This window comes from Camelus ferus, chromosome 4 (genome assembly GCF_009834535.1).
Source record: "Camelus ferus isolate YT-003-E chromosome 4, BCGSAC_Cfer_1.0, whole genome shotgun sequence".
In the NCBI taxonomy this organism is placed as follows: Eukaryota; Metazoa; Chordata; class Mammalia; order Artiodactyla; family Camelidae; genus Camelus; species Camelus ferus.
Genome location: NC_045699.1, coordinates 13,147,785 through 13,160,191, shown reverse-complemented (window position 1 = coordinate 13,160,191; position 12,407 = coordinate 13,147,785). Strand labels below are relative to the sequence as shown.

Sequence of the window (12,407 nt, the reverse complement as noted above, 5' to 3'; positions counted from 1 at the left end):
GCACAAAAGACAACGGTATTATCCAAGTGACACATCAGACTCCTTTTAGTAATTTTGCCTTTGTACACATTTCTTGAAAACATGGCTGTACTGTTTCTATGATACTTCTTTTTCTCACAGTGTGATACCCACGGGATGTGGAAGTGATGAAAGGTTAGAGACCATAGGAAGGGATGTGCTTCCATCAATGACCTGAATGCTGAATTGGTATAATCACCACAAAAAGACGACAGGAACCCTATCCAAGTCCCCTAATGCTTTGCCAATTGACGAGGTGATTAAGACAAAACAACACAGTGTAATCTTAGGAAGAATGCTAAAGGTAGGAAGGAAGCTCAAGAAGATAAACCTAAACCAAAATGGCAGAAGAGAATATAGAGGAGGATTTACTGTGGGCAAATATAACAAAAAAGGAAATTTATAAATGTATAAAATCACGTCAGCAGTTGATAAGGACACAATACAGTTTGGATAAAGCATGCAGTCGTTTCTTATACGTTCACTGCTGGTTGCAGCCATAATGCACAGTGCCATGGAGAGCCTTGGGAAGGTTTCAGGTTGAAGTATAGAAATGTTCACAGTGGGGCAACAAGACTTCCAAGAGAATTCTGCCAATGGGAGATGACAGGGAAAGAAGACTGAAGGACAGTTGGTAACAGTCTTCAAATATTTAATGTGCAAATAAAGCTATCATTTCGTATGTTCTTACTCATCCTATATCATCCCTGGATCTTTGTTAACTTGGGACACTAGACAAGGTGAGCTGAAAATCAAAGATAGCTTGGCTCAAGTTGAATGAAAGGATTTCCGATGTAAACTGGTCTGTGGGTTGTACAAGAGGATGAAGTGGAATTTCTGTGCCTGAAAATCTTTGAGAGGAGAATCAGTTTTTCATCTGGAATGTTAACGATACAGGTTGGGAGGGTAGAGGGAATGGATTAAGAAATCTCTCAAAGCTGTCTCCATTTATCCTGGCCCTCAGAAATGAGAAAACACCCCAGGAAGAAAAAATCAACAATCTCAATCTCAGAAGCAGAAACTGACTCTAGATGAGTATTCCTCAACCTTTTTTTTCTTTTCATTATCACCCTCCTAAAGAGCCGAATCATCCCCCTATCCCCAGGAAATTGTAATACTACACACACACTTTGTATCTGCATATATACTATGGTCCCTGGGAGGGCCCTGACCCAGTGTAATAGCTGAGATTCCTCCCACCCACAACCAAATCAACTTCTGTGCCCTTGGGCAATCACCTTCAATGCAAATACGTGCTGTCTAAAATAAACCATTGGTCTGGGGAGTTCCGGTCAAGATGGCGGAGTGGTAGGATCATGAGCTTGCCTCTCCTTGCAACTACAACGAAACCACAACTGAATGCTAAACAACCATCAAAAAAAGACTGGAACCTAGCAAAAAAGATCTTCTGCAACTGGAAACATAAAGAGAGAACCACAGCAGGACGGTAGGAGGGGCATGCTCGCGATATAACTGGGACCCATACCCACTGGGTGGGCCCCATACCCCCCAGGTGGGTGACCCACAAGCTGAAGAATACTTAAGTCGCAGAGGCTCTCCCACAGGAGTGAGAGCTCTGAGCCCCACATCAGGCTCCCCAGCCTAGGTTCTGGCATTGGGAAGAGAAGGAGACCCCAGGACATCTGGTTTTGAAGGCCAGAGCAGCTTGGCTCTGGGAGCCTCACAGGACTGGGGGAAACAGAGGCTCCATTTGCTTGGGAAGCGTACACAGAAACATGTGCATCAGGTCCAAGGGCAGAGGCAATGATTTCATTGGAACCTGGGCCATATCTGCCTGCTGGATTTGGAGGGTCTCCTGGGGACGTGAGGGATGGCTGTGGCTCACCCAGGGGACATAAAAGCTGGTGGTGGACATTCCGGGAGTGTTAATCTACATGAGCTTTCCTGGAGGCTGACATCTTGATTGGATCATTAGCACAAAGACCTAGCCCCAGCCAACAGCCTGTAGGGAAGTCTCAGACCAAACAACATACAGGGTGGGAACACAGCCACACCCATCATCAGACTCCCTAAGCCACAAAGGCCTCTAGACACAGCCCTCCTCACCAGAGGTCCAGGACCAAGCTTCACGCAGCAGTGGGCAGGCACCTGCCCCTCCTGCCTGGAAACCTGCATAAACCTCTAGTTCCAGCCTCATCCACCAGGGGCAGATACTAGAAATAAGAAAACAATAATCCCAAAGCCTGTGGAAGGAGTCCACAACACATAGAAAGATAGATGACGTGAGGCGGCAAAGGAATATCTCCCAGGCCAAGGCACGAGATAAAATCCCAAGAGAAGAAATAAGTGATGAGGAGATAGGTAATTTATCTGAGAAAGAGTTTAAAGTAATGATGGCCAAAATGTTCAGAGAACTCAAGAGGAGTATAGATGCACAGAGTGAAGTTTTTTTAGTAAAATAAGCCATCAGTCTGAATGGGAGGTCACTGAGGATGTAGAAAAAAAAAGATATATATTTTGGCTCTGGCTATAGGGGCCACACAAATTCTCATTAGCCAGCAGACTCGCGTGTTAGCTGCAGAGGTAAACTTCTTGCTTCCCCTTCCCTCTGTTAAATGGGAAGAGATGGATTTTTTGTCATTGCTATGTCATCTAACTGCAAAGGCTGTAATCTTTGGGAAACCCTGGAGCTCTTTGAGAATATTAAGAAAGGAAAGCACATATATGAGCACTGGGGCCAGGTTAACCTAGCCTCTGTATCTCCGCACTCCAACCCTTTTTAAAAAGATAAGGTGACAGGCAAATCAATATTAGAACCATTTCTGCATAGAACCTGTTAAAATGCTGTGTGTTCATTAAATGTGAAGTTAAAGATTCCAAAAAAAAAAAAAAAGGAAACACATATACACAGTCGCACACTCTATAAAATGTATGCATACTGAATTTCAGAGCTTTCTAATGAATCATGGAACTTTGTAATGACTGGATCAGGCAGATAATGCCTGAACCCACTGATCAAGCTTAGTATCTATAATAAAAAGGAACTACTGGGCATTGCATGCTTCTGGATGTGATGCAAAAGGAAAGAAACAACATCACTTATGTAGTATTCTTAATAAAAACGTTTAACCTGAATCTAATAATGGGGAAACAATCAGAAAAAAATTCCTGATTGTGGGCACATTCTACAAACAAACCGGCGTGAACTCTTTCGTAGTGTCAGTGTCATGAAAGACCCCCATACATGTGCACGCAGACACAGAGACCACACACACATATGCACGCCACACACACACATTAGAGAAGAAGGCTCACCCACTAAACAGAATGACAACTAAGGGTATACGGATGTTCATTATAATCTTTCCTTTTTGAAGTTTCCACTTTGACATTTCTCAAAATTAAAAAGAAAAATTCATGCATACATGTATTATTCAACAACAAAAAAAGTGAAACAGTGGGAAATGAGGGAGAACGAGCCAGGTTAGGAGGGAGGAACAACGTGTCAATCTCAGACCCAGACAGCAGGAGATGCCCTGAGGGGCTGCCAGGAGCCCAGATCTCCACTGGCTAGGAGATGTCCTTAGGATGTAGTTAGGCCAAAGAGATTAAAAAAAAAAAAATTGCCTCTGATGATTTTCTTTAGAATTTGCCAAACAAAGTTCCGCAGGAAGACGAACACTCTGTAATTAAAAAATAAGAGGTTTGCCAGCACTCATGCTGGGAGGACTGACTAGTGCAGTGAACAATATATTCAGGAGGAAATTGTTCCAAGAAGTTCCAAAAATACCTGGATTTTTTAACTGAATGGAAATTTCATAGGCACAAACAGTTAATAGCAAATAACCTTAAAAAGAATTCATCACCAAAGTTTTCAGAGTCCACCATCCTACTTAATTAGGCATTACTAAAAGGCAGGAACCTTGTCCACTTTTTAATGCAAAACTCTGACAGTTTCCCACGGTGCAAAGCTTCAGAGTTCCTCCTAGGGCCTGGGCTCCAAGCTGCCACTTCTCGGTCCCACTGACCAACACTCCACGTGGCACGCATTGCATACAGCAGAGGTCGGGAAGAGGGGATCCTGTGTCTCTGTTCTCAGGCATCCTTAGGACAGAAAGATATTCTTTCAGCCAAAAATGAAGTAGCAAAAAATCTTTGCCTATCTTATCCTCTCAAAGATACTAAGGAAGCAAACAAACAAACAAAAAAGGCATATTGGTCGTTGATCAGAGCACAATGAGGTGGAGAGAGGTAGCAGCAGCGTTTGGATTCCGGGAGACAACTTGGACGGGATACGGAGTGCGGGTTGGTTTGCTGGGTAAGGTCAACGCAGAACACCACCGTGCCCAGACAGCCAGCCCTTCCTCCGTTTGGACAAAGAAAGATTTCATGCCTTCCTAGGCTCTCCTGGCAGCCACAAATGGCTGTAACACGTGACGTGTAATAAAACGACACAGGAGCTGTTTAGTTATTCTTTAATCAGGATCACATTAAGATGCACTAACACAATCTTATCTACACCCCTCCACCAACTGCTATTTTGTCCAATTCAAACCATCGCGGGAAGTGTCATTACCCCCTCGTCCCAGGCTCTCAGGATCACCACAGTTTTGCGAATGAATCAGAGAAGGCCACATTTCTTCAGCTAAAAGTCACTTAGCTTTCAAAAGGCAGGGTGTAGCACAGAATGATGCTGTCTGCTGGGACAGGGACACGGGGGAGGATGGAAGAAGGAAGATGGCTCCAGCTCCACTGTTACCTTGGCAACCGTGGCACAAGCATCATCCAGGCAGAAAGTAGCTCTGTGTCATAACATCATAAGGCAGAGGAAGGGAGTGAGTGGAGGAAGAGAAGGAAAACTTCGGCTGGATCTAGAAGCTCAGAGGGCTGGCTGGGAAGATTACCAGGCAATGGGTCAGGCATCTGGGCTGCACGCACCAATTACCCATTGTACTTTTGGTTTTTTGGTTTTTGGTTTTTTCCGTTGAAATTTCAGTATTGTGTAGAGACAGCCACCACACCCTTTAATTAAGAACAAATGCTGCATTAATCTGACTCAGGACTTCTGCAGATCACTCTTGGTCATTTATAACTTCTTTTATTGCTCTCTTCTGGGAAACAGGGAAAACTGTCTTGAATGGAAGCAACAAGGAATGGTGTGGTTATCAAAAAACACATTCTGTTCAGGGTGAACTGGTAACTCGTTAGCCTTTGACTACGGACCAGTCTCTTCCCTGCAGGGAAAGTGTAGTGCAGACCTTGTTCGGGGCAGAGACAAGCCATCCGCTGGGAAAACTGCCTATGGGAGAAATTGCACTGATGCTGCCGGGCGGGCCGCGGGCCTCTGAGCAAGACCACAGCATCAGGACCGGAGCCTGCAGGGACCGGACAGGAAGGCTCATTAGAGAAAAGCTGGCTGTGCACCCAGAGTTCCAAAATTCACTGGGGACTAAGAAAACACGTGACAGAAAAGGCGGCTGGCCGACAAGACAGGTAAGTGGAAAAGTACAATTAGGTATCTCAGTCTCAAAACCTGAATTCCAGTAAAGCTTAGGCATTAGGTCACAGGCAGAACTGCGACACACACTTAAGTGCAGAGGCTTCCTTCCTCCGGGAGGATCCGATCGGAGACAGAAGGAAGGGGGCCGTCCCCCTCCCAGCCAGGTCCACAGGTCGTGGCTAGCAGCACTCAGAGGGTTAAGAGCACATGAAGTGAGTGGGAACATCTCTTGGGAGTCACCGCTGGTCTCCAGCTCGCCTGCTCCTGGAAGTCGGTGCATCTTTTCAGCCAGGGAAGTCTCCCTCCTGCCCGCCCAGGACTCCAGGAGGAAACAGCTTTCCTCTTTCTTCCGAAGGGTAAGATGGGGCGTTAGTGACACATCCTGCTCGTCATCTCTTTCTGGAAAGCAGGGGGAGAAGGATGGTTAGGAGTAACTATAAGCAAAGCAATGACTTGTTGAAGGATTCTGAAAATACCCTGGCAACCTCTGGAGCCTTTAAACAAGAGACTGCAAGCATGGCCCATGAATAAGGCTCAGCATACAGATGTGATCCGTCTGGTCTGCAGTTTGTGTTTTTGTTTTTGTTTGTTTCTGTTTTTTGTTTTTTAAGCAAAGCACTGTTTAAAAAACTTAGCTAACTGACAAAAATCCAGGTTGCTCTCTTTTTCTGAAAAATTGCAAGATCTGGAGCCAGTGGGCAGCTGGAGTTGAGAAAGGTTGTCCTCTTCAGATGGAGAAGACACTTTCCAGTTTGCCCCAGTCCTCACCATGCCCAGCTGTCTTCCCAGCGGGAGCCAAGTATCACTTACTGATTGACATGATCATTGGATTTAAGCTGTTGTTTTTCTTAGAGTAGAGCAGAATTTCTCTTACTTAAGTTTCAATCAAAGATGGAAGAATGAAGGACAATTTCAGTGGGTACAAGTCAAGAAAAGTGGGAGGGACGACATTTCTTAAAGGAAATAGAGAATATCCCATTTGTGTCTGATAGGCAACCGCAACCAGCTGGCCTTTCACCATCTACACCATCGGCCTGGCTCTTGTGGGCATTCATAGATTGCAAATGCGCCATCTGTTCTCTTTCTCTGGGCCTCTGTACAGGCGAGACCCTTGCCCATGGCTCATTGCCGTTCATTCTCTCAACTTAAGCAAGAGGACTTGGACCTGCCTGAGAGGTCTTCCTACACTCCCGCCCCGCCCACTGTGGATCAGCCACTCCCTCCACCTGTGCCCACCTGGAGTCTTGCACACCAGGAGCCGGTGTGCACGTCCTTGTGTGTGCATGGACTCTGGGCATGTCTTTTGGCCCTACTGCACTGCGAGCTCCTAAGTAGCAGGAAAAAGAAACCCTAAGTCACAGCGCGGGGTCCATTTTGCGTCCCCCACCCTTAGCACGGTGCCTAGCACAAAGCAGCAGCTCCTCTTTCATCCCCAAAATGGCCTGGGCCGCAGGCTGGGAAGGAGCCCTACACCACGCGGGAGGACACGTTTCATGTCGTTTTAATTAGACGAATGAGCTGCTTCTGAGTTCCATCTGCTGCAGAGCTAACACCAGCTGCTATGCCTCCTGCGCGCTGACCCTGGGTCACCCCCCAGCCCCCCATAAAATAGGAAACGTCTGAGTCAGAGGAGCTTGCCAACAGAGTGCCAGGTGCTCAAAGGCTCTATGAGAAAACTACATCGATATGTTGGTTAAAGAAATAACCATCTATGGAGGGGAGGGTAGAGCTCAGTGGTTGAGTGCATGCTTAGCATGTGCAAGGTCCTGGGTTCAATCCTCAGTGCCTCTGTTAAAAAAACAAAACAAACAAAGAAAACCCCAGAAATAACCAACTCTACAGAGCAGAATCTGGGCTTGTACCAGGTACCAGGTGCCTCGGATATGCTGCTCTCAAGGGGCTGCAGTCCATTAGGGAGACAGAGATGTAGATTACACACTAGAATACGATGATGTCAATGCAAATATTTAGAGCAGGACAAGTCCTAAGGCCCAGTAGAACCAAACCCACTCACATTCAGATCCCACTCTGCCCTCACTACCTCCCTGTGCGGCCTCCCTGAGACTTCGGGTCTTCTCCAAAGGGGTTCCTACCTAGGGATGCCTTCCGGAACCGCCAAAGCTGGGCGTCATCTCCTCTTCCACCCTCCCGTGGCACCCATCTTCACAACTGGAATCGTCTGTTATCTGCTTCACTCCCACCTCCTGGATTCATCCCTTGTAAGATCCCGTAGGATCCATGGAGAAGGGGGCTGTGTCTGATGTCTGCTGCTGTGTTCCCAGTGCCTGGCAAGGGACGACTGATAAATGTTTGTCTAGTCAAGCGATGAACGGGTCCCCAGTGTCCTCATCTGTGAAATGGACCAGTGATGCCTGCTTGAGGTGACTGGGAAGGTTGGAAGTATTGAGAGATACAGAGACCCAATTCATTCATTCTTGACTCTTCGGAAGCACAAACATGGCAGCAGCCACTGGGCGCTGGGAGGAAAGAGACTTGAGAGGACTTCTCTGAGAAGGTGCCCACTGAGATGGACTCCACAACTTAGAGGAGGGGGGTCTGATGGGTGAGGGTGGAGGAATGGGGACAGGGAGGAGGGGCTGCAGCTGGAGGGGTGCACGGCTGAGGAGGAGCCCACTGGGAGTCTGGTGCTGCTGTGGCGGGAGCAGAGGGGCCGGGGCAGGATGGGGACGGCGGCGGGGCGGGGGGAGACTGGTAAATGGTTCAAACACGGACAGGTAAATGTTTCACAATGGTTCACATAAGGATCCAGGGCCCTCGTGTCGGGGTGGAAACATGAAGACAATCTTAAAAGGAATCTGCTGTTCCTCTGTTAAGCATCCAAAGGTTCTTGTGTTTTTGGTTAACTTTTGGTGACTGAGACAGGAAAAATAAGGTGGGAATGCAAAGTGTGTGTGTGTGTGTGTGTGTGTGTGTGTGTGTGTGTGTGTGTGTGTGTGTGTGTGTGTGTGTTTGGGAAACAAAGAGTGAAGGTGAGATCACGGGATGAACACAATTTTGGCTTCCTAACTAATTCTGAAACTTGCAATGGGTCAGAATTACACAAAGAAAGGAACTAGCACTTGTTAAACTAGCACTAAGTTAACTATGAGGTGCAGGAGCTTTGGGTGGTTATATCATTGCCTCTGTAAAACTCTGAGGGAAGAACTGTGATCTCTGTTTGACAGAAGAGGAATCCGGGCCTCAGAGCAGAAGTGATGTGCTCCAGGTGAACCAGCAGGTGCCTGCGTCAGCCTCAGAGTCTTAACGATAACAGCTGCTTCCATCAAACAAAGGTCTGCTGTCCCTCAGTCCCCGTGTCCCTCATGTCTCTACATATATTACTTCATGTAACCCTTAGCCTGACCCTGTGAAGTCAGATTTGTCGTCCTCATTGGACTGATGAGGAAACAGGCCAGAGACAGAGAATAACTTATCAAAGTCACACAGAAAGTGGAAGAAGTATACACAGTACTATGTATAAACTAGATAAGCAACAAGGACCTCCTGTACAGCACAGGGAATATGTTCAATATCTTGTGACAACCTATAATCAGGGGAATCTGAAAATGAATATATATATATACACATAACTGAATTACCTTGTTGTGCACCTGAAACTAATGAAACTCATACAACATTGTAAATGAACTACAATTAAAAAAAAAAGAAAAAGAAAGTGGCAGAGTGAGATTTAAACTCAGGTTTTTCTGAGTGCAAAGTCCAGCTCTTTCCACTACACATGACCATGATTTAAAGCCTTTGAGACAGTCTTATGAATATGCATTTGGATGATACTGACTTATATTAATTAACATATATTAATTATAGACGGTTGCAATCATTCCTGAATTTTCAAAATGTAAGAGATATTTTTCCTTTACCCAGACTGATGCCACTTTGAATTACAAGTGCAATGGGTAAACACTAAAACAATTATGCCACTAAAAGACTATGAATACTAGAAGTATGGAAGAGGTTTTTTGTTGTTTTTAAAGAAAGCGAAAGAGGGAAAGTTTGAGAATATTTGAACAAAGCCACTGAGTTAGTCTGTGAAAAGCCAGGACCAGTGCTTTCCTCACCACGCTGTGAAGTCTCAAATGCAAGAGAAAAACTGTTTAGGGGAGGCCTCTTAACATTCTTACAGGGAAAGAAGGGTTGAAATACATCCGAAACTTGAGGAAGTTGGATCCGCCCCTCAAAAGCCTACAGGCCTTCACAGCTGTATTCTAGCAATTTCCCACCGGGTGGCGCCAATGAGCCAGTTTAAAAAATACCCGATTCTGAGGGAAAGACCTAAACCAAAAAAACCAGCCAATATTGGGTTCTACAGCTTTCCTCATCATCAGAGGCCCAAACACATTCCTTCCCAGCACGGGGAGTGGCCTAAATAACTCCTACCCAGGTTGCTCTTCAGGGATAAATTTGCCATGGCAGTAGTTTCCGAACCCACCGTGTTAAGGCCACTGAAGAACTCTAACAGGTGTTTAAGAAGATTCTGCAGAAGTGAGGCACATTTTCTGAGAAATGTTCACAAAGCATTTGGTTTGTATATGAAGATTTTTCAAGCACTTGGAGTTTTAAAAATCCATCCTTAAGAGTAAAGCCAGGCTTTGGTTGTGCTCACTCAGTGCCACTGCTTTAATGTAAGCCAGTAACTGACTCTGTCAAGTCCCTGGTTCCCGACTGTCAGCAGTACAAATTCCACGCTCTGCGGCCTGGCAAACAAAGCCGCTCCTAACTGGGCACACCCACCCTGCTGCTCACCTCCTGGTGAACCCTGGCCCACTCACCACACCTGCCAGGCACACGAGACTCCTCCAGACTCCAGCATCCATGGTCTATCAAGGTATCTAGTAGCTTCTCACGGGCTGTTTCTTCCACCTGGGAAATGCTTTCTGCCCTTCTATGCCCGGCAAATTGTGACATCCTTCAAGATCTAACTGTCAGTTCCCAGAAAGGGTTAATGAGCTCCCTCTTGGGTTCCCCCAGCACTCGGCACACACTCACACACATGGCTTCCTGCCAGCACTGGGATTCAGCCTTTCATTTTGCCTGAATCTGAGCAGACCCTTAAACCTATGTTGTCTATTAATGAATGATGAGGGATACTTTGGTCAAGTCATGTAAGAGTGTGTATGGTTTGGTCCAATTATTTTGGGAAAAAATATAAAGTATGGGTCCAGCATGATGATTTTACCTCTAGGTAAATAAAATAATATGCTTTCTATTTCTGATATCTCCCTCTTACACATTTTCCGGACTTTTAGATATTTTTAATACACATGTAATTTTTCCTAAAGAACATAAACGCCAGCCATTTAAAAGATCCAAAGAGAAGTAGACCAAATCTTCAAACTGAAATCATATCCAGTTTTAGAAATGAAGTTAAAAAAAGAGTTTTGCCTAGTCTTTCTGGAGAATGGTGGTGGTGGATGAATTCGACATATCTTTTGTGTAAGAAACTCAGCCACTTCTGATCTAAACACTTTCAAACTAGAGATTTTTGCTAGCCTTTGCAGGAAGTTTTTCCTTATACGCACTGAACAAACTTGCACGGACTCTAAGAGTCAGATCTTACTCTTACCTCTCGATATAGTCATTTTCAGAAATGGCCACGGAGGGCAGGGAAGTCTGAATGACTTATTCCAGGTCACACAAATAATTTCTGACCTGGCCAAGACTATAAAGAAATCAACTGACTCTGAGCTTAGTACACCAGACCAACACACATTTTACTAACTTAATTTTGACATGGAATAGAGAAAAAAAATGTTATGTCTACCAGGCATCAGTCATCATGTGCACATAACAATTTTAATAAGTGAACTATAAAAATTATAAAACAAGCTCCAAAAAGCAGTGACAGAATCAGAGAATCACAGACTACTGTTAAAGCTGGGAGGACAATTGGCTATGACCCAGTTCAACACCTTCATTTCAGAGATGGGAGGGAGTGGGCGACTCACCTAAGGTGGCATCGCTGATAAATGGCAGAGCTAGGACTCCTGGCCTGTGGACGCTCTACACTTGATGTTGATTTGAGAAAGGCAACTTGTGGAAACAAGGATTTCTTAGAGTTGCCTCAGTGTGCTTCAGGCAAAATCCCTCTTGCCTTATTAGCTCTCCTTAACCTAAACCTGAAACTTACATGGCTCTCCACAGCTGTCAAACAAAGTCCCAACTCTAGCAGCCAATGCTTTTTTCTTGATCTGAACGCCTCAACCACTCAGCTTCACACCCTGTCACTCCCCAACTCTCTTTCTCTCCTGTTGAACCCATAGCAATTCCCATATATATGCTTTCTTTTGCTCCTCTCTTCTCAAAACACCTTTCTCCCAGCACCTTCAAGGTTCCCATCAGGGTCACTTCCTCAGGGACGCCTTCTCCTACTCTCCCCATCTTGGCCCTAAGAAGTCTTCTTTTCTGGTTTCCCGTGGTGCCCACAGCCCCTCTCGTGTTCTCTGATTGTTTAGTTCTTTCCTGGTGCCAGCACGAGGTTGCTCCTGAAGAGATGACCCATATCTGGTTTCTCTTTGGACCCCAGTGCACAAAACCTGGCTTCTACCAGGTGCTTTAAAATTATTTGTTCCCTAGTCTAAAATCCAATGAAGAAGGATAATTCTTAGGTGTTAAGAGACTCAGTAAAATGAGAGGTGGAGGGAAGGATGCACTGAGTACCTGATATGGCAGACATATATTTATTTGCATATTGCTTTCTTAAAACTCTGCGAAGTAGGCATTGCTTTTTCTAATTTACAGATGAGGAAATGGAGGCTCAGAGAACAGACATCACTTGGCCAAGTTCACATCGCTAGCAAGTGGAAGAATAAGGACTTGAACCCAGCTTTGAGGGACTCAAAAACAAAAACAGGTCAACAAACAAAACATACTATTTCCATTACTCCACTGGGGGGAAGAAGAAAAGGGG

General features: G+C 45.4%; 1 protein-coding gene across 8 annotated transcripts in view; it reads right to left on the bottom strand.

The window, feature by feature from the left end:
- MOB3B (MOB kinase activator 3B) overlaps window positions 1–12,407 on the bottom strand; it is a 201,850-nt gene that overhangs the window by 22,337 nt on the left and 167,106 nt on the right. For 4 of the 8 annotated variants that reach the window (XM_006189900.3, XM_032479109.1, XM_032479110.1 and 1 more), the window contains exon 4: window positions 4,441–5,878. The exons of the other annotated variants lie outside the window; for them this stretch is intronic. In XM_006189900.3, the coding sequence (XP_006189962.2) occupies window positions 5,849–5,878 (30 nt within the window). In that variant the 3' untranslated portion in view covers window positions 4,441–5,848. Of the gene's footprint in view, window positions 1–4,440; window positions 5,879–12,407 lie in introns of those variants that run through there. 8 annotated transcript variants of the gene reach the window in all.